The sequence below is a fragment of the Rutidosis leptorrhynchoides genome, chromosome 10, assembly GCF_046630445.1.
Source record: "Rutidosis leptorrhynchoides isolate AG116_Rl617_1_P2 chromosome 10, CSIRO_AGI_Rlap_v1, whole genome shotgun sequence".
Lineage (NCBI taxonomy): Eukaryota > Viridiplantae > Streptophyta > Magnoliopsida > Asterales > Asteraceae > Rutidosis > Rutidosis leptorrhynchoides.
The window spans coordinates 325,071,669-325,097,119 of NC_092342.1; the positions used below are offsets into that span (position 1 = coordinate 325,071,669).

The 25,451-nt window shown below is 32.0% G+C and overlaps 2 protein-coding genes across 2 annotated transcripts; one reads left to right on the forward strand and one right to left on the reverse strand.

Annotated features, from left to right (window-relative positions):
- Nucleotides 1–10,386: 10,386 nt before the first annotated feature.
- On the forward strand, nt 10,387–12,269 carry LOC139873479 ((R)-mandelonitrile lyase-like). Its single transcript, XM_071861410.1, has 3 exons — nt 10,387–10,428; nt 10,520–12,029; nt 12,133–12,269. Exons 1-3 carry the CDS (start codon nt 10,407–10,409, stop codon nt 12,197–12,199), a joined length of 1,599 nt encoding a protein of 532 aa, XP_071717511.1. The 5' UTR covers nt 10,387–10,406; the 3' UTR covers nt 12,200–12,269.
- Nucleotides 12,270–13,249: 980 nt separating this feature from the next.
- On the reverse strand, nt 13,250–15,218 carry LOC139872864 (uncharacterized). Its single transcript, XM_071860795.1, has 6 exons — nt 15,095–15,218; nt 14,969–14,995; nt 14,809–14,871; nt 13,796–13,874; nt 13,651–13,696; nt 13,250–13,524 (listed from the first exon to the last, which is right to left on the reverse strand). The coding sequence occupies exons 1-6, from the start codon at nt 15,131–15,133 to the stop codon at nt 13,515–13,517; spliced, it is 264 nt and encodes an 87-aa protein (XP_071716896.1). The 5' UTR covers nt 15,134–15,218; the 3' UTR covers nt 13,250–13,514.
- Nucleotides 15,219–25,451: the final 10,233 nt, after the last annotated feature.

Here is a 25,451-nt window from a genome sequence, read left to right on the forward strand (position 1 = left end):
TAGTCCCACTTTTAAAATCTAATATTTTTGGGATGAGAATACATGCAGGTTTTATAAATGATTTACAAAATAGACACAAGTACGTGAAACTACATTCTATGGTTGAATTATCGAAATCGAATATGCCCCTTTTTATTAAGTCTGGTAATCTAAGAATTAGGGAACAGACACCCTAATTGACGCGAATCCTAAAGATAGATCTATTGGGCCTAACAAACCCCATCCAAAGTACCGGATGCTTTAGTACTTCGAAATTTATATCATATCCGAAGGGTGTCCCGGAATGATGGGGATATTCTTATATATGCATCTTGTTAATGTCGGTTACCAGGTGTTCACCATATGAATGATTTTTATTTCTATGTATGGGATGTGTATTGAAATATGAAATCTTGTGGTCTATTATTATGATTTGATATATATAGGTTAAACCTATAACTCACCAACATTTTTGTTGACGTTTTAAGCATGTTTATTCTCAGGTGATTATTAAGAGCTTCCGCTGTCGCATACTTAAATAAGGACGAGATTTGGAGTCCATGCTTGTATGATATTGTGTAAAAACTGCATTCAAGAAACTTATTTTGTTGTAACATATTTGTGTTGTAAACCATTATGTAATGGTCGTGTGTAAACAGGATATTTTAGATTATCATTATTTGATAATCTACGTAAAGCTTTTTAAACCTTTATTGATGAAATAAAGGTTATGGTTTGTTTTAAAATGAATGCAGTCTTTGAAAAACGTCTCATATAGAGGTCAAAACCTCGCAACGAAATCAATTAATATAGAACGTTTTTAATCAATAAGAACGGGACACTTCACCAGCCCGAGATGAGACCACCATATACTCTCTACGACCCTAACCAGGCCTACCAGTACACCTATCACCAACCATGGAACCCGACCAACGACATGAACTAGAACCCCTATCCAGATGGATATAGTTCCCGTTGGTAATTTCTATGATTTTTATTTTTTATTATTTTTATTTATTTATGTTTAAACATACAAATATTGATACTTTTATGTAATGTTTAATATTTTTATTATGTTGTACTAATATTTCATATTTGATTTGAAAGTGGGATTTTAAGTCCCATTTCAAATTACCATGCATGTTTATATTTGTATGTATGTATATTGTCAATTGTACACAACAGGGTAAAACATCGCATTTTCAAAGACTGACATTAAGTTCAGCAAAAGCTACTAATTTTGACGACAAAACGAAAAACAAATGTGATGTAACAACAAGACAGAATGAACAAATGATGTGCACCATTTATCATTCAACAAATAAACGCCAATATGTTTGGAAACTTTGGTAAAATTTAATCATTTTTCTATGCTAATCACCCTCAATAATTTAAATTGTTACTGATTTCTTGCAAATGAGGGCATTGCAAGATCTTAAGTGTGGAAGGGGTTAAATTCTTTCGGATTTTTAAAAAATTTTAACTTATACACTTGGTTACCATTAAAAATACTAGTAACGCAGTAGTTGTATTAGAATCTAGTGCTCTCTGATAATAAAGACCAGCCCTAGTCTTATATACTGACTACCCAATTCTAGTAAAAATTTTCAAAATTTTTCAATTAAATGAACTCAAAATCATGTTTATACATATTTATGAACGATAAAACTAGGTGTTAACACCAAAATTATTGTTACCTCGGAAAGGACATAAATTGAGAAGCAACCCAAAATGTTAGAATTCATTTAAAATGGAATAGAGGACAATAAAAAGGCAAAGAAAGGAAAATAAAAGCCAAGTGTGGGAAAAATTTACCAAGTTATTTAAAACATATATCACATATTTTTGTCCAAAACATATTTTTGTCCAAAACATATTTTTGTCCAAATAATTGAAGATACTTTTGTTTTGGACAAAATTAACCGTTTTACCCGGTAAATTGTAAGATATTTGAAAGAAAGATGGATCTACACGATGAATCAATTCCATCATTAAAAGGAAGTAAAGTCTTCCGGAAAAAAAACGCGCTTCTTGATTTAGGTCAGGAAGTTGTCGTCCAGACCAGTTGTAGAGTCTACGAAAAACCTTGAAAAGTTTTCTCGAAAATCAACTGGAAATCCACGGACCTCAGCATCAAACAGGGTCGCCAAGTGGTCAGACTTATTCTAACCATGAGAGGATCTGTCTCGTAAAATGGGGAGGGCGCCGTGCAAATTAGCTTGATAAGACTAATGAATCAGATCCCCAGAAAGGATAATCTCCTTAAAGATCAAAAATCAGCTTTTAAGACTGATATTACTCAATCCTAGAGATTGACTTTTAAAGATTGAGAATTACAAACTCATGGAATTCAATGATATCTAAACTCGAGCTTGAACGAGAAAATATTTTGATCAAAATTACAAACCGATTTGTTTTCTGAAAACCCATTTTTAATGCGTTCATTACCATTGAATGTAAAATTCTAGGAATTCACCTGGAATTCATTAGGTCACCTGAACCAAATCGGGTGTCAATCGTAAGAACGGTGGTTGCATAGCATGGTCAAAGACAGGACCTTGTTCCAGACCGAAAAACTATAGGGTGAGCTTTACTATTGCTCCTACAAAGGATAGTAATTGCATCTGACACGTTATAAACCATAATTAAAAGCATGTCAGGGGACATTGCCTTAACAGTTGCTTGTTCAATGCTTTCCTTTACAACCAGACGGTAGTTTACCGAAAGGTAATATACGGAGCAAGTAAACTGGACGTGTTGCTTTCCAAATACAAGGTTAGCAAGTGGGTGACACAAAACCGCAAGTTTTGAGCTAAAATTTTCAAATCTGAAACCCAACAAACCCACAAAAAGATTTTGCAAACATCGGTAAAGGGTTATTCCGGAAAACTTATCTAGGGTAAAAGCTAGATTGAATTTTCAAAAGATCAAATATTTTCATAAAGATCCAATTTCTTTAAGGATCTAAATTTTCATAGTCATGTGGGACTGTAAACTACAACGTTACTACCATTGTTCATACCGCCGTATAGAAATCACTGATGTACAAAGTGTGAAGAATAAAGAAGTGATTCTAGTATTTTTATTTCAAGACTATATTGCTTGAGGACAAGCAACGCTCAAGTGTGGGAATATTTGATAATGCTAAAAATGAACATATATTTCATAGCATTATCCCTCAAGAAAGACAAGCTTTTAGTTGCAATTGTTCTATTTACAAGTAATATTCGTTTAAATAATAAAAGGTGAAGACAAAAGACAGATTCGACGAATTGAAGACGCAAACGACCAAAAAGCTCAAAAGTACAAAGTACAATCAAAGTAGTTCAAATTATTGATGAGAAACGTCTCAAAATTACAAGAGTACAAGACGCAAAATGCAAAATACAAGATATTAAATTGTACGCAAGGACGTTCGAAAATCCGGAACCGGGACCAGAGTCAACTCTCAACGCTCGACGCAACGGACTAAAAATTACAAGTCAACTATGCACATAAATATAATATAATATTTAAATAATTTTTAAAATTATTTATATATTATATTATTATTTAAAACTGTCGGCAAACAAGAAAACAAACGAAGTTGAGCTGGAATCCCAGGCCATGCGATCGCATGGCCAGGAAGTAGAAAAACTATGCGATCGCATGGGCAACTGTACATGGCCACACCCCTATAAATAGCAGTTTTGGTGATCGAATATCAACATCTTTTTCTTTCCTCTCTTACTCTCAACGTATGTATATATATATATATATATATATATATATATATATATATATATATATATATATATATATATATATATATATATTAATTTTAATTTTAATTTTAATAATAAGGGTATGTTAGCGAATGTTGTAAGGGTGTAAGTCGAAATTCTATCCATGTAACGCTACGCTATTATTAATCATTGTAAGTTATGTTCAACCTTTTTAAATTAATGTCTCGTAGCTAAGTTATTATTATGCTTATTTAAGCCAAAGTAATCGTGATGTTGGGCTAAAATATTAAAGACGGGGTAATTGGGCTTTGTACCATAATTGGAGTTTGGACAAAAGAACGACACTTGTGGAAATTAGACTATGGGCTATTAATGGGCTTTATATTTGTTTAACTAAATAATAGTTTGTTAATTTAATATAAAGATTTACAATTGGACGTACCTATAAATAACCATATACACTCGATCGGACACGATGGGCGGGATATTTATATGTCCTAATAATCGTTCATTTAACCGGACACGGGAATGGATTAATAGTCAATGGACTTATTAAAACAAGGGTGAATTATGTACAAGGACACTTGGCGTAATTGTTAACAAAGTATTAAAACTTTGGGTTACACGCAGTCGATATCCTGGTGTAATTATTAAACAAAGTATTAAGACCTTGTTACAGTTTAAGTCCCCAATTAGTTGGAATATTTGACTTCGGATATAAGGATAATTTGACGAGGACACTCGCACTTTATATTTATGACTGATGGACTGTTATGGACAAAAACTAGACGGACATATTGAATAATCCAGGACAAAGGACAATTAACCCATGGTAATAAACTAAAATCAACACGTCAAACATCATGATTACGGAAGTTTAAATAAGCATAATTTATTTATTTCATATTTAATTGCACTTTTAATTATCGCAATTTTATTTATTGTCATTTTATTTATCGCACTTTAATTTATCGCACTTTAATTATTGTTATTTACTTTACGCTTTAAATTAAGTCTTTTATATATTCAATATTTTACATTAGGTTTTAACTGCGACTAAAGTTTTAAAATCGACAAACCGGTCATTAAACGGTAAAATTCCCCTTTTATAATAATAATACTACTTATATATATATATTTATATTTATACAAATATAGTTTTAAAAAAATATAGCGTTAAACTTGGCGAGTTCCCTGTGGACGAACCGGACTTACTAAAAACTACACTACTGTACGATTAGGTACACTTCCTATAAGTGTTGTAGCAAGGTTTAGGTATATCCACTCTATAAATAAATAAATAACTTGTGTAAAATTGTATCGTATTTAATAGTATTTTGTAGTAAAAATATAACTATTTTGTACACACCTCTACGCACATCAGGCCTATCCCGAACATTGATGGGTTCGAGGATTTTCCTCCTGCTCCTTGGAGCCGAGGTCTATCTAAGCCATCTAATTGTGGGGTCAAAAACACTAACGTTTCTTTTGACAACCCCGAACCCAATTGTTTTCAATTCCCTGCCAACAATCGAATTGAAATTAAGATTGGTGATAAAAGTTACGATTTCAACCTACCCGAGTCGGTTAACAACCACAACCTTGTTTTTAGCTTTAACAAGGATCGAGTATCGTGGGCTTTGATCGAGGTTAATAATTCTACGGTAGTCGACTGTGATGATACCTCGAAGGAAACCAGTAAGGGTGAACCAAATGTGTCGGGTGTGGGGGATAATATTGAGTCCCAATCGGTGCCGGAAAAGGATGCGAGTATGATGGATAATGAGGAGGCTTCGAGCTGTGATCTATGCAAAGATGTTGGCTCCAAACAAGATGACGATGGAGATGGGTCTGTAGGGGTGGATGATAATATCGAAGAGGGGGAATTTTTTCCAATTCCATCCGATGGGTTTGCGGATTCTGTACCGTCACCGGAATCTTCGTCGGTTGATTCACTGTTGGCCGATGAGAATCTTGATTCGATGGAGGAATCTGTTTCTCCGGTGGATAATGATGTGCGGTTTTCGAGGATAGAGAAAGAGGAAGATGTTGAGTCTTCCAACAATGGTGCAGGTCTCAAGGGCACGCGTGAGTTTGAATGTACCAAGGATTCTGTTTCAGCTGCCCCAATGCAAGTTCAAAATCAAATTGGCATTGAGCCTGATCAAAGTCTTAATGGGCCAGCTCCGATTAATGAGGCTACGGTGGGCTGTGCTAATTCAAACGGGTTGGACCCTCCTCAAGATGTGATTGATAATGTTTCGGGTGACTCTAGTTTAAATGGGAGATTTTGTGTCGACTCAAACGAGGTTATCGCGCGTCATTCGTCTACTGCTGTAGCTCGTTTTCGGGGTAAGAGAAAAAATGTCCATCCCCTGTTTAAAGGTCATTTCTTTAAACATATGTGGGGAAGGAGTAATATGAAGCGTTGTAAACGTCGGGAAAATTTTCGATGGCAGGAACGATTTTTCATAGATAATGTGATGAAAAATTGGATAGAGGACGAGGATGAAGATGATTGCTGCTCATGCTGTTCTTCCTGTGCGTCCTCGGATTCGGATTCTTAGATGCTCGTCTTGTCGTGTTGTGCGTCATTTTTGTCCTCGCGATATTGTGTTCTTTATTTTTTTTCCGAGTCCTTAATTGTGTGGGTTTTTTAGTTGGGTGTAGTCGTTGGATGTAGTCTCGTGATTTTTGTTTCTAGCTCCTGACTAGTTTCATCTCGTGTATTTTTCATAATTAATAATATTAACTTGCCTTTCAAAAAAAAAAAAGATTAGCAAGGCAGTTGTTACCAAATTAGTAAAGGTGGTTACAAACAAACAATGCATGCCACACAAGTTAGTGAAGGTAGATATTAGCAAGTTACACGGATAATGAATTGACAATATAAAGTTGTTGTCATGTATTGACAAGTGCACTACTCCGTCATATTTTGAGAAAGCAAATTTTGTAATCTGAACGTTTTGGCAAAAATTTCACCTCCAGTGAATTGAATTTCTAGTTCCGCCACTGGTTTGCTGGTTTGAACCCGACTCGAGTTAGCTTAAAATTTTCATTTTTTTCGATATCAAACTCGGATAACTATTATAGGTTCGAACTCGATGTTTATTTAAAATATCTAAGATTCATAATCGTATATTAGCTTAAAGTCGACCTCGATCAAACTCTAGCTCGATGAAGCCCGAACACGTGCTCAATTAAGCTTGTTTCAACTCTTAACATATATAGAAACTATCTTTTATAGATAATAAAAAAAAAAAAAAAAAAAAAACTTGTAATCTATCTATACATTATTATAAAGTGCGTGCCAATAATCCTACGTGTCAGTCTGTTATTAATTCTGGTTAAATTTGCTTATGTGGCGACTTGTGATCAACTTATAATTTATAGTAATTATCCTATACATTATATTTAAGGAGATTCCAAATCAATTAAAACCTATCCATATATTTATTAATTATTAAAAATATATAGAATTATCACTATTCTTGTAAAATAGTACTCCGTATATGTATAGAATCTATATCCATACAATGACAGTTTCCTTATATTTTTGGAATTTATGCATCGTTACACAATATTAATACTGTATTAATTTTCTTATAATACACAATATTTAATTTATCTATTATGAATCGCTTACAATATATACAACTTTGTATATTATTATTATATTTACGTTTGTTGGACTATGGGTATTATACATGGTGGGCAAGAAACATAACATATGATACATATATACTCCGTAAAATTATATCTAAGTTTAATAAAATCATAATTATATTATATTATAATTATAATTATAACTATAATTATAACAAAGTTGTAACTAATTATAACTAAAAGTATATACTCCGTACATAGTAGTTAATAATAAAATTATAACTAAATTAATTAAATAACTAAGTTAGTTATTTAATAATATTAAATATAAAAGACTAAATCGTATACGGATTATTTATTGTTTATTACTTTTTTATAAACATATACTTAAATTAATTAATTAATTAATTAATTAATTAATTATGCTTATATATGTTTAAACTACAATTTAAGTTTTTACTATGAATATGTTTGCCCAGTAATATATAAGTATGTTGTTCTGTCATTGCCATCGGTTAATAGATAAAAATAACTGTTTACGGGCTCATGTTTGATATTTTATCAATCATTTGTTAATTGAAGTTAAAATGATTATTTAGTAATTCCATAGCCGTCCCATTAAGTTTTTGGGCTATGTTCAAGTTAAAATGATTATTTAGTAATTCTTACCGCTCATGCCTTCAGATTGAGTCGAGTTTTCTCCGGGGCAGCAGTTTGAGGCGAGTTATGCAGTTGTGGGAAATGAACGCGTGAGTGGTTAAGTCCTCCATGTGTGATCCCGTACTTTTATTCAAAAAAATATATATAATAACTTCATCATTATTATTTTAAATATCTGAATTTTAAGTAATACATACATATAAAGGCAACTATTATATTGAATAAAATGCATATTCAATGAAAATATAAATATTTTAGGTGATTTCGAGTTCATAGATTATTTAACGTTTGACATAAAATAAATTATACTCCGTAATTAAATTTTAACATTAAATAAATCATCATAATTATAAACGATACGGTGTTGACTTAAGTACCTACCGAGTTGGAGTCCGTCAATAAACAAGGGATTGACTAATTCAAGCGAAAGTCAATTTGTGCTTTGCTCATGTAACCCTAAACTTAATCCAAACTATGTTCATACTTCATACTAAAGGTCTTGGATGATGAAATCATAACACACTAGCAAACAATTATTATTATTGTTATTATTCTTATATTATCAGTACTATTACTTTTCACTTTGTAAAAGTGTTAAGTATTCCAAGTCATTGTCTAAATGTATCGAGTTAACCTCTTCAATCAAGATGATTTGGGTTCTAAGTCCATGTGATTGTTTGTATATTCGTGGAAAAATTGTGTATGATGTGTGTTCGTTAAATAAATAGTTGAATATTTTAAATAATTCAATATTAAGTTAATTTCATAGTATAAATTAAAACAATTTATGCATAGAAATGTGAGAGATTAATTTTTTTTTTAAATACGAATCATGTTTTGAGTTTTTCCAAACGAAAAAAGGATAGACTCTTGAAAATTTGGTTTTCTTACTTGTGGAAGAATTCGTATTTCAAATATAAACTAATTTTATGACTGGTGAAAATAGAGGGTTCAAAATATGATATAAATTTCTAAGGATAAGGATGCACCTTGTTGTTGAATATAACTCGTAATATAATCACTCAATTCTCATCTTATTAACAATCACAAGTTTACAATTTTTTACGTGATCATGCACACAATAATGTATAAAAATTTTGTAAGTTCAAGTTTTTTATTTCTCTATATACAGTTGTAAGAAAAATATAGGATTCACAACATAACCGAATACCTATGGCGAAAGCGGGGGATCATTTGTTTATATTATCGGTCGGGAAATCAATAAAAAAACTGAAACTTTCATAGTTCATAATATAAGATTCTCTTATCATGTTTGTCTCGAATATTCACGGACGAGAGTATTTGGTGTCATAGTTCATAATACAAGACCAATATCTTCTCTCTCGATTTTTCTCTCATTTGTGTTTGGTGTATTTGGTATCATATTCACCCACACATCCAATGCATGAAACTTCACATTATATATGATGAATACTTATTTTTCAATAAAACTCCATTAATTTCACACAAATCACACAATAATGATACTTATTTTTCATTGATTACTAAAAAAAGATATATATATATATATATATATATATATATATATATATATATAATATGTACACTTTATTAACTACAAAGAAAGTTGATAGGCGAGATGAATTCGAGGAAGATTAAATTCAAGTTCCAACAATAGCCCTAAACTAATTAAGCTTCAATATAATGACAGAGTAAACACAACATCAACATGCTATAACCACCACTCATCTCAAAGTAGACTATCTTTTCTACTCCCAAAGATAAGAATAGATATTCGGAACCATAAACAAAATATAATTTTTAGCCATTGTTTGCCTGTAGATTATTATACTACCTTTCATTAAATAAAACAAATTTTGGTTGTGAGAAGAGGGGTGGATTCATTCAAAACTCAAAGGAGTTTTAATTTTTTTATTTTTTTATTTTTTTTGTCAAAATTAATTAAGTTTGAAGAATATTTTAGTGGCTAAATCTGGAAAAAAAAAAAAAAAACGTATATTCTAAATAATATGAGATCATATAGTTATATTTATTGGTGTTCTATATAAATCTTCTATGAGTACTTGATTATCCAAGGTTTTATTTTTTATGGGGAAATCAATGTATTTGTTCATAGGAGGATTTTCTCGTATAATAAAAAAATATGTATTACGGAGTATTAATTTTACTCAATTATTTAATAAGTATTTAAGTGAAAATAATAATAATAATAATTTCTATTAATCTGTAGTCCAATTATCGTATATTTTAAAAAATTGTATACACATATTTGCAATAGATGAATCAGATTGAGATGGTAACACTCCAACTGAATTTCCCACCAAAATCTTAAACCCCTAATATTACAACTATCAACTATCCTTTTCAGTTTACACAATCTGATTCACTTCTCTCTGAATCGAAAACCCTAATATGGCGCTAATCATCATCGCATTCATCGTGTTCGTATCTTTAATGTCGTCTGCACTATCTCAGAGTAAGTATTTCGCCCTAATTTCTAACAAATTATTCTAATCCTAATTATTTCTGCAATCAATTAATCACAGTTTCAATTATTATATCACTAGGTCCGATTTACATGTCGTTCGTCGCTAATGCGACGGAATTTCCGCCGGAGGAATATTACGATTACATAATCGTCGGCGGTGGTACCAGCGGTTGTCCGTTAGCCGCCACATTATCCGTCAACCACCGCGTATTACTTCTTGAAAGAGGCGGTGTTCCATATACAAACCCTAACGTCATGAGACAAGAAGGATTCATTGCCACTCTACGGAAAGCTGATTCTTTCTACTCGCCGGCGCAATCGTTTACTTCCGAAGAAGGTGTTCCGAATGCTCGTGGCCGGATTCTTGGCGGCAGTAGCGCGATCAATGCCGGATTCTATAGTCGTGCAGATGAAGAGTTTTATAACCGGTCTGGAATCAATTGGGATCATCTTGTTGTCGAACGGTCTTACAAGTGGATTGAGAGTGCTATCGTATTTGAACCGGAGTTACAGCCGCTGCAATCGGCTCTTCGTGATGGATTGTTGGAATCAGGTGTAGGTCCGTTTAATGGATTTACGGTTAGACACACTCTTGGTACTAAAATTGGGGGTTCTACGTTTAATAGCTCTGGTTATCGACACAGTGCAGCTGATCTTTTGAATCTTGCCAACCCTAACAATATTAAAGTTGCTGTTTACGCTACTGTTGAGAGGATCTTATTCAGTACTTCAGATCCTTTCGGATCTAAGAAAAATGCTATTGGGGTTGTTTTTTGTGATGATGCAGGATATTATCACAGTGCGAGGCTAAGGGAATATGGAGAGGTCATTGTATCAGCTGGTGCAATTGGCAGCCCACATTTGCTTTTGTTAAGTGGAATCGGGCCACGAACGTACCTTTCTTCTTGGGGGATACCGGTTGTGCATCATTCGCCATTTGTTGGTCAGTTTTTGTATGATAATCCAAGAAATGGAATATCATTTGTCTCACCAATGTTACTGCAGAATTCTCTGATACAGGTGGTGGGGATTACTAATTCTGGTGCTTATCTTGAAGCATCATCTGATGTTGTGCCTTATTCTAACCATGTACATTCTAGTTTAATGAGCCGATCATCGTCTTCTTTGTACTTTAGTGTTGCTGGCATTATGGAAAAGGTTATCGGTCCAGTATCTGCTGGGTCATTAGGGTTAGCATCTACAGATATTACAGTGAACCCAGCAGTTCGTTTTAACTACTTTAGTAACCAGGTGGATTTGCAGAGGTGTGTAAATGGAACAAGGAAAATTGGGGAGTTGTTAAGAAGCCGGGCGATGAGTATTTTTAGGTTTTGGGGGTGGTCTGGTGCAGAGTTTAGGTTTGTGGGGTCCGTTTTGCCGGAAAATCAGTCTAGTGATGAGGAGATGGGTGAGTTTTGTAGGGCGACAGTGAACACGTTATGGCATTATCATGGTGGATGCTTAGTGGGGAGAGTGGTGGATTCGAATTTGAAGGTGATTGGTGTTGGTTCACTTCGAGTGATTGATGGGTCCACGTTTTCGTTTTCACCTGGGACTAATCCACAGGCTACAGTTTTAATGCTTGGAAGGTAAGTTTGTGTTAGATTCAATTATTCATGTCTTGTTTGGTTGAGTCTGAGTATGACTGGACCTGTTGACTAATTTGACCATTGTTGGTTTGTAAATGTGCAGGCACATGGGTGTGAAGATATTGAGGGAAAGATTGCGCCTTGCCCAAGGCAGACACTTTATTTCTTGATTTTCGTCCTGCTTTTAATATTACAGCACGAGTGTATATTCATTCATTCATTAGTGCTTGTGTCTATGATACGTTGTGGAATTTGGTGATAGCTTAATAATTCAAGTTTTATATGCAAAGGTTGTATGTTGTTGTAAATGACATTAGTTCAAAGTTTTATGTGTCATGTATTTGAAACGAACAGCTTTCTGTTTTTGAGGTTCATTGTTAATGCCCACTCAGTCCTGCCTGGGTAAATACAGAGCAATATGTATGAATAGATTACCCACTTTGATTGAGCTGCAGCTTATATCTTACACGTGCTGCTTCATGTCTCGTTTGAAAATTATATTAGAAACTCTAAGATGAACATAAGTCATTATTAGACCTCAGCATTCGTGTTTGAGGAAGCGAATGTAGTTTCTATATGAATATGACCTGAATAAAGTTGGCTTCCTGGTATCAAGTAATTGTGGTAGCTGAGTATCTAAGATTTGCTGTCGTTTAAAATTCAACAGATCGTTTGTGCTAGAGATGGAAAAATGGGCGGGGATTGATAATGGGTCATCTCGAGTATAGGTCAAACAGGTCAGGGTCAGGCTGACCTGCTGATTTCAGTTCAGTTACTCAGACCCACCCTCTACTAAGTTATCACCCAATTTAACCTGCAATACAATCTCTTACCCATATTATAACTCATTTCCCATACCTTGGGTACGTTTGCCAGGTGTGATTTAATTGGAGGATAGAAGCAAAGGCAGGTTTCCCCTGTCAGCCCAGGTGATGCCAATTTTCGTTGTAAGCAAAACAGAGTTTGCATTTCTGTTTGCTGATTCACCAGCAAGCAGAAAAGCAACTCGATACAGATGCAGATTTGCAACGTAGAATCAAGATTTACAAATGGACATCACTGAGAAAGGAAACTTAAAAACTTTAATCCAAATGAAGCCAGTCACAATGCCTTCAATAGTGGTATTGACAAAAAAAATAGGTTCCATTTTATAAAACCAATAAATGGATGGCAATGATACTTTCATCGAGAATTGAATATCTTGCTAAAACAATAAGATATGCTTGGCTAATAAAGGAATTTATGCAAAATAATAGCTCCCATACAAAATGCAAATTTCCATTAAGATTACACTCAAAGTAAAAGCATACTTGTTGACAAACTTCCTACAGTTTGGTGCTTACAAAATGTAACAAATTTAAAACATCAACCATAAGCTGGATCTATTCTCACTTAAAGTCCTTAATAAACATTCTTCATAACAATGCGTAACATTCACTTCAATTCTTCTTTTCAGCAAATATCCTTGTGCAAATGCTCCTCTCCTTACTTTCCCCTGAGCACAAAGAGACACAGATGGATGTTAATCATGAGCAGCAGAACGAATATCCAAAACTAGTAAAGGTGTGTGTTCGCGGGGGGGGGGGGGGGGGGGGGGGGGGGGGGTGGACAAGGCACGTACGAATTCATCATGAGGGTAATGTTGTCGCCTTTTAGCAAAATCCTGCCTACAAATATCCAAAACTTACAAGTTATAAAAACAACCAGAAATATTTGCATAAGCGATTAGTCTAAAAGTAACATTAATGATAGAAAATATAAAAAACCTAGAGGCTTTCTGGTTTTCTTCTTGATGCTGACTTCTTCAGCCTCATCGAGAACCAAATTCATGTACTCATCAAACCCCTACATTATTTATACAAATAACAGACATTACTTTCGTCATATCGGTTGTTCAATAAAATAATATAACACACTACGTTATCAATCACATCTCTTGTTTTGTTAGAAAACACGTTTCCTTAAACCCCATCACAACGTGAAATACTCATCAAACCCCCAAATTAAACAAAAAATAAAAAGTACTTTCCTCATATCTTGGTTTACAAAATAAAAGAACACATTAAGTTATCACTCACATCCTCTCATCACATCTCTTGTTTTTTTTTTTTTTTTTTTTAGAAAACACAATTCCTTGATAACAGAATAAACATGAACACTAAAAATATGCAGTGTATAATAGACTAACTAACTTAACATCCATATTATTCTATTCATAGCATCTATCCAAACTATTAGAAGAGGATATTAAGAAGACACTTGTCAATAGTTTAAGACATCGCATAATCAATGGATGCCTGTTACAAGCTTAAAATCTCCGTTGATTTAAATCATTAATTATTAGACACAGTTCCATAACTGATGTCTTCATTGGTAAGTTTAAACATAATTATAGTAATTCTTATCGGTTTTTATCCTACTTCGTCCCAAAATTTAAATTTTCGTAGTTTACCATTTGCTTTTGGCAATTCATCCATTTCGGTAATCAATCTTAACAAATGAATGCAACAATTGTATGAGTTCTTCGAATTAAATCAACATACGGCTTCTACATTTTTGATCAAATTCATGATGACATCAATGTTTCACAAAACTTACCCAAAGTTTTAGCACAACCTAGTTAGTAATATTAAAGCAAAATTTAAGTAAAAACAAAGGTTTCAAACTTCCATTAGCTATATACAATCTCTCCTTTTTAAGCCCAAAACCCTAAAACCTAATCACGAATATCATATGAAGTTGCATTTAATAAATAAGTAATAATTAGAACAGAACTTACAATAATACGTCCTTCAATTCTCAAATCCTTCTGTTCAAATAGCCAAATCTGAATACGAGCTTTCTGTATCGTAAGGAAAGCAGCAAAAATTAACAAAATTATCCAATAAGATCGAAATATATATTAGTATATGATATGACACTTATTATATAATACTTACACTCTGCAGAAACCTAAAGATGAGATTCTGAAAAGAAAGTAACAAAATTAGGGTTAGTAAAATTAACGATTGAAAAAATTAGGAGTCTTGTAATTGGGGAAGGGATTGTAAATTGTAAATACATACGATAGGTTGTGTCATGATCCTCTGTACTTTAGTCGCCATGGTTGCTGCTGTTGTGATTGAGAGTAGGGATCTGGTTGTTTGTTGAACGCAGTAGCAGACTATAAACCCTAATACAGAGCGAGCTTGTAACTCAAGTGAATAAAATCCTTTTTCTGGTCAATATTTTATTTCATTCCCCATATTATATTGCAATTTGCTACCGAAAATCCTTTTGAGATGTGGTTAATAGTTGTACATAAAGCTTACTTAGGCCACCCCTATCGTAACTAAACTATTCATCCTCTCAACTTTCCATATCAGCGCCACATCAACACCAATATCCTATAACTAACTCATAACTAAACACTCTCTATCATGGCTAAAACAATACTCCTCTTAATATACAACGTACAAGCAATAAAACATCAAGTCCAACAATAAAAAGCACTGAGACCCGCAATTCCTATAACTCTTCCGTTAAATCTATGGTGAAAGCGGGTAACTAACGCGGGTAACTAAGTGGTGCCTATGGTTAGTTACGGATAATGAGCGGGTAATGGGCGGGTAACTAACCATGGGGGTGGTCTTATTAATCCATTAACTTAGTCAATGTTGCTACCGAGAATCTATTTTTTTTCTCTTAAAAAAAAATCTTTTATTTTTTTCTTATTGACCAGAGGTTCACTCGGAAACAATCTCCCTACCCGTCGAATAGAGAAAGAGATGATTTTCTCTACTTTTAAGAGTGTTTTTCACTCTGGGTGGAGAAATGACTTGTCTTTATTCTCGGATAGGGGAATGATTGTCTACATCTAACCTCCCCCATACACCACTTATCTGGTATTGGGTTTTGTTGTTGTTGTGTCTAAATGTGAACCTGAAACGTCTGCACGACTCGATTGAGGTTGATCTCGAAGACGATGTTTTCTCAGTGTGTAACGTTTGTGTTAATAAGCTAAGTGTTACGTCAGATCTCAAGTTGAATGAGTTTCACGCCGACCTCTTGGTTATTTCAAATCGTATCGTTCTTTTGGATCATCCTTATTACGATCGTCATGTTGGGTTAGCAACCGAGGCCTTGAATGTGAATGGTATTCGCGGGGTTGAAGAAAATTGAGATAACAACGTTCATACCGAGAACAAGAATAAGAATGAATAGTTGGAAGAATTCGGGAAAGATGGCGCGGTTGATATAGATCTACAATTTGGGAGTTTAGGAGCTGTGGATGATTCGGGTGTGGATCATGCTTCGGGTCGATCGGGGATGATGATGTGAAAAGGTCTAATTCGAATTCGGTCTATGCTTCACTTTCTGACGACTTACCTACTCCCGTTTGTTCTTTGATTGAAAATGGTAACTTGATTTGTTAATCCACCTCTTGGAGCCAAAGATGAAGTGCTTACTGTTGATTGTGGTTCTAAGCATAATCGATCTAAAAAAGGCAAACAAAAGGATAAGGTTTCCAAGGATGACCTCATGGCGCGAGGCAAGCAAGTGGCGGGTACTTCGGTTACAAATCATAATGACTTTTTCCAAGATTATGGCGAATCGGGGTTTGATTCCCCCATCGTCGCGTACCCTTACTAGCGATAAGTCGGCCAAGGTGTTATAACTTTTTGTCTCGAATTAGAAAGGGTGTTCGTATTGATAAGGTTGTTGGGACGACGTCGCAACCGGATGAAAAGGAACCGGAAGTGCGCCTCTAAAGTTGGCTAATTTGGCTTATTTGCCCGTTTTACATGTTGTTTGTTGTGTGATTAGTTGTTAGTTTCTTGTGTTGTACTCCGTCGAACTTTTGTTGTAATATTTCAATCAGTTAGTTATGTTTGTTTGGTTTATGTGTTACATTTTCATTTTTGTTCGGTTACAATTAGTTTGTTTTAGTTATAGTTTTGTTTTAACATGTTACTTTTTACGAGCCTTAATGATTGAATATTTGTAATGGCATTGTGGATCTTTTATTTATTGATGAAGATATCATAATTTTAATATTAATTGTTATTATAGAAAATAATAATAATAATAATAATAATAATAATAATAATAATAATAATAATAATAATAATAATAATAATAATAATAATAATCTAGTGACGACGGTTATCTATATCTATCTTCTATCTTTTATATATAATGATTGACTCCAAGAGTCATAAATATGAATATTAACCCAAATAATTATTGTTATCTTATAACAATTTAAACACTTAACCTAAATGATAAAAGTTAATTTTCTAATAATATAAATCCACAATTAATTTATATTTTATAATATATATATATATATATATATATATATATATATATATATATATATATATATATAATATTTAATAACCTTAAGCACCAAATAATTTCCCGTATTTTTATCTTCCAACGATTTTAAATTCCTTTAATCATACAGTAATAAATGTTTGTAAAAAAGTAAAAGTACTTAATCACATTATTTAGTATTGATGACCGAGCTATGATAATCATGAAGGAAAACTAAATTTTTGATAATAAGTTATTTTTACAGATGTAAAAATAATTAACCATATTATTTAAATCTTTATTGAACTATGACGATTTATCCTATAATAATTTATTTATAGTATCATTATATATTATGATATTATACTATTTGAAAGTTAAGTTTCATGATTTGATATATGGTTTATCACACTAAAATTAGTGTACAAACATAAAAATAATTAATCATATTAGTTGAATCTTGATTGAATTGTGACAATTTATCCTATAATAATTTATTGTAAAAATTTATATTTATACTATTTAAAAATTGAGTTTCATCATGATTTTTATCACACTATATATTTTTTACAAATGTAAACTTACTAAATTATATTAGTTGAAACTTTGAATCGTGATTGATTTATGGTGCTTTATCCTATAAATGTAAACTTTTGATTACTAATAACTTTTTTAAATATAAAGATAAATATATGTCGTTCCAAGTCTTTTGTTTCTAATAGTAACATGAACTTATTATCCGAGAGCATTAAAACAACAACAAAAACCGCGTAACATACTCCATTATATCTATGTACATGTTAAAAGCTCCTTTTCAGTTTTTAACTTTTGATTTGTCCTAAACTTTTTATCTTTCAACTATTTAAATTCTTTTAACCTTTCATCTCCTATAAAGGATAATGATTATGTTGCATTCCAAGTCATGTCTAATCAGTGGCGGTACTTAAGGTATCTCAAAGGTGGTGTCCGCCCACCCTAAATTTTACGGAACAAAAATTTTTACACAAAAAAAAAATTACTAAAAAATAAGGTTTTTTTTTTTTTATTGTTCATCCCTGCTGACTATGAAAGAATTAAAAAAAAATTTACACTCGCCCCACCTGTATCCGAGTTCAAGTTTTGCCGCTGTGTCTAATTGTATTATAATACACAAGTATAAATTGTTGTTGTTACTTTTTCACTAACATATAAGTGTTATAAAATATCTAGATTGTGTTATAAAATATCTAGATTGGATGTTAATTTTATTATTATTATATTTCTTGCATAGTAATATTTTATACTATAAATAGACATGTATGGTAACCATTTAAGGTGCACCATTTCTCTTGAAATATCAATATCAATATTTCTTCTCTCCTTCTTCTCTCTTTTTCTCTCTTTGTTCTTATAACCATTAAAGGTAGTTATAAGCCTACTGAATTATAACACGTTATCAGCACGAAAAGCTTAGTGTAATTAAAAGATATCTCAAACGATCACGAATCACTAATCAAGGTATGAAATTATTAATAATTTTCAGACTCGAATACATCAAATTTTGGACTACTAACATTTATATTTATGTTATTTAAGTTATATATGGTCGGTTATACCACCTGAATTATATTTCTGTAATCTAACTTTTACTAACTTCACTAACATTTATATTTATGTTATTTAAGTTATATATGGTCGGTTATACCACCTGAATTATATTTCTGTAATCTAACTTTTACTAACTTCACTAACATTTATATTTATGTTATTTAAGTTATATATGGTCGGTTATACCACCTGAATTATATTTTCTGTAATCTAACTCTTATTAACTTCACTAACATTTATATTTATGTTAATAAGACCTCATGATTGTACGCAACACGTCATTTGACAACACGGTACTTTATGTACGCAACACGTCATTTGACAACACGGTACCATGGGTCGAGATTAATTCCGATCAATACGAATACGACGGGGTCTTTATATGTTATCTAACATTTATGATTACTTATGCAATTAATCATCATTTATTTCATGCATACTAATGTTTATTCTTAAATTTATAATTTTAAAAGTTAAAATAAAAAAATAGTTTGTATTTTTATTAAAAGTAAATCTTAAAAGTTAAAATAAGAAAAAGTAGTTTGTACTTTTATTAAAAGTAAATCTTAAAAGTTAAAATACAAAAAGTAGTTTGTATTTTTATTAAAAGTAAATCTTAAAAGTTAAAATAAGAAAAAGTAGTTTGTATTTTTATTAAAAGTATATCTTAAAAGTTAAAGTAAGAAAAAAAAGGGGATGGTAAAATGGAATAGTTTTTTGTCAAAAATGAAGTATTGAAAATAAAGTGGTCTCCTTCTATAACTAAAAAAAAATATATACTTTTATCAAATGAATTTTTTTGTGGCCGACAATTTCAAACACGAGTCCGTGTTTAGTTTATCAAGAATATCTCTTGCTTTGGTGAAAGGTCATGATCACGATATCAGGTGTTGTGAAAGAATTAAAAAATTGGTCAAGTGGCCTTTTAAAAACTAGAAAAAAAATTTAAACAAAAAGTTTTTTTTATATATTTATAATTTACGGGTAACGTAAAAAAAAGGAAGTTTTTTTAAAAAAAAAAAAAAACAAAGAAAGTGTTTAGATGAGTTTTACAGAAAGGGGGAAAGCAAAGTAAAAAAAAAACTTTTTTTCAAACAAAGGTAAATGAAAGTAGGACTTAATACAAGAAAAAAGTAAACATCTCCTAGACGTGATAAAATCTATCAATGATAAGTATTAGACTTGATGAGCTAAATGTGACAAAAATGTTTCAACATGTCTTATGTTAATTTTCTAAAATAAGTTATTATTATTCCGAGTTTAACACATATACATATGTTAATTAAAAACAACCTTTTTGTTCTTATGTAGTGTTGGGTTGCAATTTTGGTTGTATGCCATAATTCCATCCAGTAGAGTGACAATAGAAAACTTTTGATGATAATCAATAAAAAACTTTTTTCCAAACTTGTCAAATGTTTTGTTAAAAACGTGACCGTTGAAAAAAGGAGGTTGAATAATAAAACTTAAAAAATAAATTATTTTTTTAAGAGTGTGTATCAAAATGGCCCGTTTAATAATGGGGAGTAAAAATATAGTCAAATTGTTTCAACGAACAAGGGTTCAATTGGATGTCTCTTAAAAAAAATCCGCGGGTACGGGTGATGGATCCAATGGATCCGCATCCACGACCCGCGGGTGCTATCCCTAATTGTGACAAGTACAAATCAACTAAAAGTCTAAAAAATAAATGCTCTTATAGGGACCAAATGTTCACAATAATTGCCTAAGCTAGATATGAAACAAATAGTTCATAAAAAAAAAAAAGGTCGTTGTGCGTTTTCGGGATAATAGCCGAAATACACTTACAAAAGTAGGTCAGCCGTCAATTCTTTATGGCCATATCAACGTAGATCAATAAAATCATTTATGGTTTTGATAAAAGATTAATTAAAAATTAATTGTTTTTTGGTCTTGGATTCTCGGTAACAAAAGCAAAGGTTGTTTTTGGTTGCCACAATAAACAAGACAGAGGTTGTTGACTTTTGTTGTTAAACATGGCACAAGTGAACAATAACAATAGATTATTGTTTTTGAAAAGAATAATGATGCGTTAATTTAATTGTATAAAATAAAATTAAAGAAAATGGTTTTCATTGATGACTATGAACAAACGCAAACAAAGTGTTTGTGGTATTTGGTGATTAAAAAAAAAGTGCATCTAAAGCTTCTACTGAAAATAATATGCATCTAAAGCTTCTACTGAAAATTAATGTGCAAGGTACAACATATAACTATATGGTCAAATTCATTTGAGCTTTCGGAGTCACAAGTATATGATGTATATATATTACTCAATTAACAAAATAGTAAATCTAAATTAATTCATATGAATAGTAAAACGAAATTAATTAATTTACTATTCACATAAAAAAGCGCATATGATAAAAAGCGCATCGCATATGATAAGCGCATATGATAAAAAGCGAATATGATGAAAAGCACAACGCATATGATGAAAATCGCATATGATTAAAAGCGCATATGGTGAAAAACACAGCGCATATGATTAAAAGCGTATATGGTGAAAAGGATATATGATAAAAAAAAAAACCACATATGGTGATTTATAAAAAAAAAAAAAAAAAACATATGGTGATTAATGGAAAGCACATATGGTGATTAATGAAAAGTATATTGTGAAAAAGAATCACAAATATTTCTTGAAAGAATTCAAGGTAAGATATATGAACCAATTCATCCATCATGTGAACCATTTTGATATTTCATGGTTCTAGTAGACGCATCTAGCGGATGGTCTCATATTTGTATGTTATCAAGCCGTAATATGGCATTTGCAAAGTTTCTTGCACAAATTATTAAATTGAGAACACATTATTCTGATTACACCATTAAAAGGATGAGACTTGATAATGCTGGTGAGTTAACATCTCAAGCATTTAATGATCATTATATATCTACAGGGATTGTTGTTGAACATCCAGTTGCTCATGTGCATACACAAAATTGGTTTAGCTGAATCAATAGATAAACGCTTGCAGCTAATAACTAGACAATTGATAATGAGTACAAATCTCTCAATATTTATATGTGGACATGTAAATTTACATGCTGCGACATTAATTCGCATTATACCATGTGGAAGTCATAAATATTTTCATTTAATACTTGATTTTGGCCAAGAGCCAAATATTTTCCACCTTAGAACATTGGTTGTGCAGTGTATGTTTCAATTGTATCACCACAAAACAATAAAATGGTTCTTCAAAGAAAGATGATAATATATTTTGGATATAAAACATCTTCAATCATAAGATATATTGAACCCATGATGGGTGATGTTTTTACAGCACGTTTTGCTGATTGTCATTTTAATAAAACATTGTTCCCTAGATTAGGGGGAGAAATAAAAATAAAAAATAAAATGATGCTTCATGATGTGAACATCAATTAAGGTATATTGAACTCGCACAAAAGAATGTGAAACGAAAGTTCAAAAATAATGCATATGCAAGAACTTGCAAATTAATTACTTTATGCATTTACAGATATAAAAAAAAGTGACCAAATCATATATACCAGCTATAAATGCTCCAGCTCGAACTGAAATTCCAAAAGCTGGCAATAATGTCACTGTTGAGTCTTTGCCACGCATCAAACGTGGAAGATCAATTGGTTCCGAAGATAAAAATCCTCGAAAAAGAAAATCAGCTGATAATGAGGTAAAAGAAAGTGTTCAAGAAGAACCACAAATCAATATTCCTTCTGCAGAGGATATTGATAAATGTAAATACTAAAATTGCGATAAAATTATGCAATATTATGGAACCAAAATGAAATTAAAATCTCTATGAGATATTTTCATATAATTTTACAATGACATCATGAATAAAGATGATGATCTGAAACTAAAATCTGTCATTGAATATACAAAGTGGACATGATTGAGCTCAATGGAAAGGAGCAAGACGAGCTAAATTAGAATCGCTCGATAAAAGAAAAGTTTTCGGATCAATCGTTATCACTTTTAAAGATGTGAAACATATGGGATATAAATGAATTTTTATCCGAAAAGAAATGTGCAAATGAAGTTACAAGGCAAAACTAGACTTGTAACTCAATATTTCCCACAAAGACCAGAAATGAATTAGGAGGAAAAATTATCCTCCTGTTATGGATACAATTACTTATTAGATACTTAATCAACCTGGTAGTTATTTAAATGCATCTCATGAATGTTGTTACTACTTATCTGTATGGATCACTTAATAGTGATATATATGAATATACCTAAAGGGTTAAGGTATTATAAGCATCTAATGTAAAACCCAAGGGAATATATTCCATTAAATCACAAAGATTTCTAAGTGGGTTTATACAAACGGGACGTATGTGGTATAACCGATTAAATGACTACTTGATAAAAAAAAAAGGTATAAATATAAACTTATTTTGCACGTATGTTTTATAAAAACAATGTTCGGATATGAGATCGTAGTTGTTTATGTCAATGTTCTTAACATCATATGAACAAATAAAGAGATCTATGAAATCATTCAACTTCTAAAGAATTATTTTGAAATGAAAGATCATGAAAATCTTAACAGATCGGAAGTTCCATATTTTAGTGCAATTGAGGTTCTTATGTATCTTATAGATTGTACAAGACCTGACATTTCTCTTGCAGTTAATTTGTTGGCAAGATTCAGCTCAAATGACAATGGAGCGGGATCAAACACATATTTTGATACCCTTGAGAAACTGCTGATTTAAAATTATTTTATTATAACGTTTCAAAACAAGATTTGGTTGATTATATATATGCAGGTCATTCATCAAATCCTCATAAAGATAAATCTCAAACTCGATATGTATTCCTAAATGGAGATACCACAAAATCATGGCGTTCTTAAAACAAACACTTGTTGCAACATCATCATCAAATCATGACGAAGTGATTGCATTATATGAAACTACTCGAAAATGTGTTTGGTTGAGATCACTGACACAAATCATTATTGATTCTTGTGGACTAGAACGCTATAAAAGACTAACAACTATCTTCACCAACAACTATATATGAAGATAATGCAGCTTGCATAATACAAATGAAAGAAGAGTATCAAAAGTGACTGAACAAAATATAAATACTGACGAGGCGCCAAAGCCATAGACGGTCTTAACGGTCATAAGTTTGATGGAAAAGAATGGTATGTTGGTAAGGCTCAGAAAAGACTACAAAGGAATAGGAATTAAAACAAGGGTTTGAGCAAACCATGAAGGAGACTGTAGACAAATCACAAGGGCTAAACTTGTACATAAAAGATTTAGATGATACAGTTTCAGATGAAAACCTCAGATTCTTCTCATATACTCAAGATCTCGTAAAAGACAACCAGATTAAAATGAGATACGTTCAATCAACAACTCTGCTGATCTTTATACCAAAGCACTGCCAACTGCTATTTTCAGAACACACGTTCATAATATTGACATGAGACATGTTCAGAAGATGTAACAACTCAGGCGTTGCCTATTTGAGGGGGAGTCAACTCTATGCTGCACTCTTTTTCCCTTAGCTAAAGTTTTATCCCAATGAGTTTTCTTTAGCAAGGTTTTTAACGAGGCAGTAATAGTTATTCTCTAATAAAATTGTCATCCAATGGGGAGTGTTATAAAATATCTAGATTGTGTTATAAAATATCTAGATTGGATGTTAATTTTATTATTATTATATTTCTTGCATAGTAATATTTTATACTATAAATAGACATGTATGGTAACCATTTAAGGTGCACCATTTCTCTTGAAATATCAATATCAATATTTCTTCTCTCCTTCTTCTCTCTTTTTCTCTCTTTGTTCTTATAACCATTAAAGGTAGTTATAAGCCTACTGAATTATAACAATAAGACAATTTTTGTCATTGATTCTTAAATATAAGTTTCAGTAACCTCCAGTGGCGGAACTTGAACTCAAAGACAGATGGGGCGGATGCGAAAATTTAATAAACTTTTCATTTTTAGTGAGCGTAAACACTAACAAAAACCTTATTTTTTAGTAATTTTTTTTTTTAGTGTAAAATTTTTTTATCCATTAAATCCAGCTGGGGCGGATACTCTCTCTGGGTTACTTTAAGCTCCGCCCTTGGTCACCTCAATAGTTTTCACCTAATGCATCACGAATGTTCGTGAATATGAGAATGTGTATGATCATCTAACGATCAAGAGTTTCACCGCCACATTTCCTTCAATAAACTTCCAATTATAAGGTGGTTAATGCCCAGGAGAAGTTAATAACACAAAAGATCATTGTGGTCTAATTTATGATGATAAAAAGTTTACATTTAACATTTTTACATATACTCACAAGTCCACATAATTGAATACATGCTACTAGTATTTTTGCATATACAAAATGTGTGGTTCAAAGTCTTTTTCTTATTTCACATGCTACTAGTCCTTCACTTTATACAAATGGCAACGGCTAAATACCTCCTCCTCTCGGCTTAAACCGGTAACAAAAGTAACCGAGTCCTTTAGTTGGAGAGAAGTAGTGTTGTCTATGAACATGGTG

What these genes read in the sequence shown, in the direction of transcription:
- LOC139873479 (XM_071861410.1), top strand. Translation starts at nt 10,407, where the DNA reads ATGTCGTCTGCACTATCTCAGA. An exon ending in GTCGTCTGCACTATCTCAGA is followed by an intron (nt 10,429 to 10,519) that starts GTAAGTATTTCG and finishes TTATATCACTAG; the next exon opens with GTCCGATTTACATGTCGTTC. An exon ending in ACAGTTTTAATGCTTGGAAG is followed by an intron (nt 12,030 to 12,132) that starts GTAAGTTTGTGT and finishes GTAAATGTGCAG; the next exon opens with GCACATGGGTGTGAAGATAT.
- LOC139872864 (XM_071860795.1), bottom strand. Translation starts at nt 15,133, where the DNA reads ATGGCGACTAAAGTACAGAGGATCATGACACAACCTATC. An exon ending in GGATCATGACACAACCTATC is followed by an intron (nt 14,996 to 15,094) that starts GTATGTATTTAC and finishes CTTTCTTTTCAG; the next exon opens with AATCTCATCTTTAGGTTTCT. An exon ending in GAAAACCAGAAAGCCTCTAG is followed by an intron (nt 13,697 to 13,795) that starts GTTTTTTATATT and finishes GGATATTTGTAG; the next exon opens with GCAGGATTTTGCTAAAAGGC.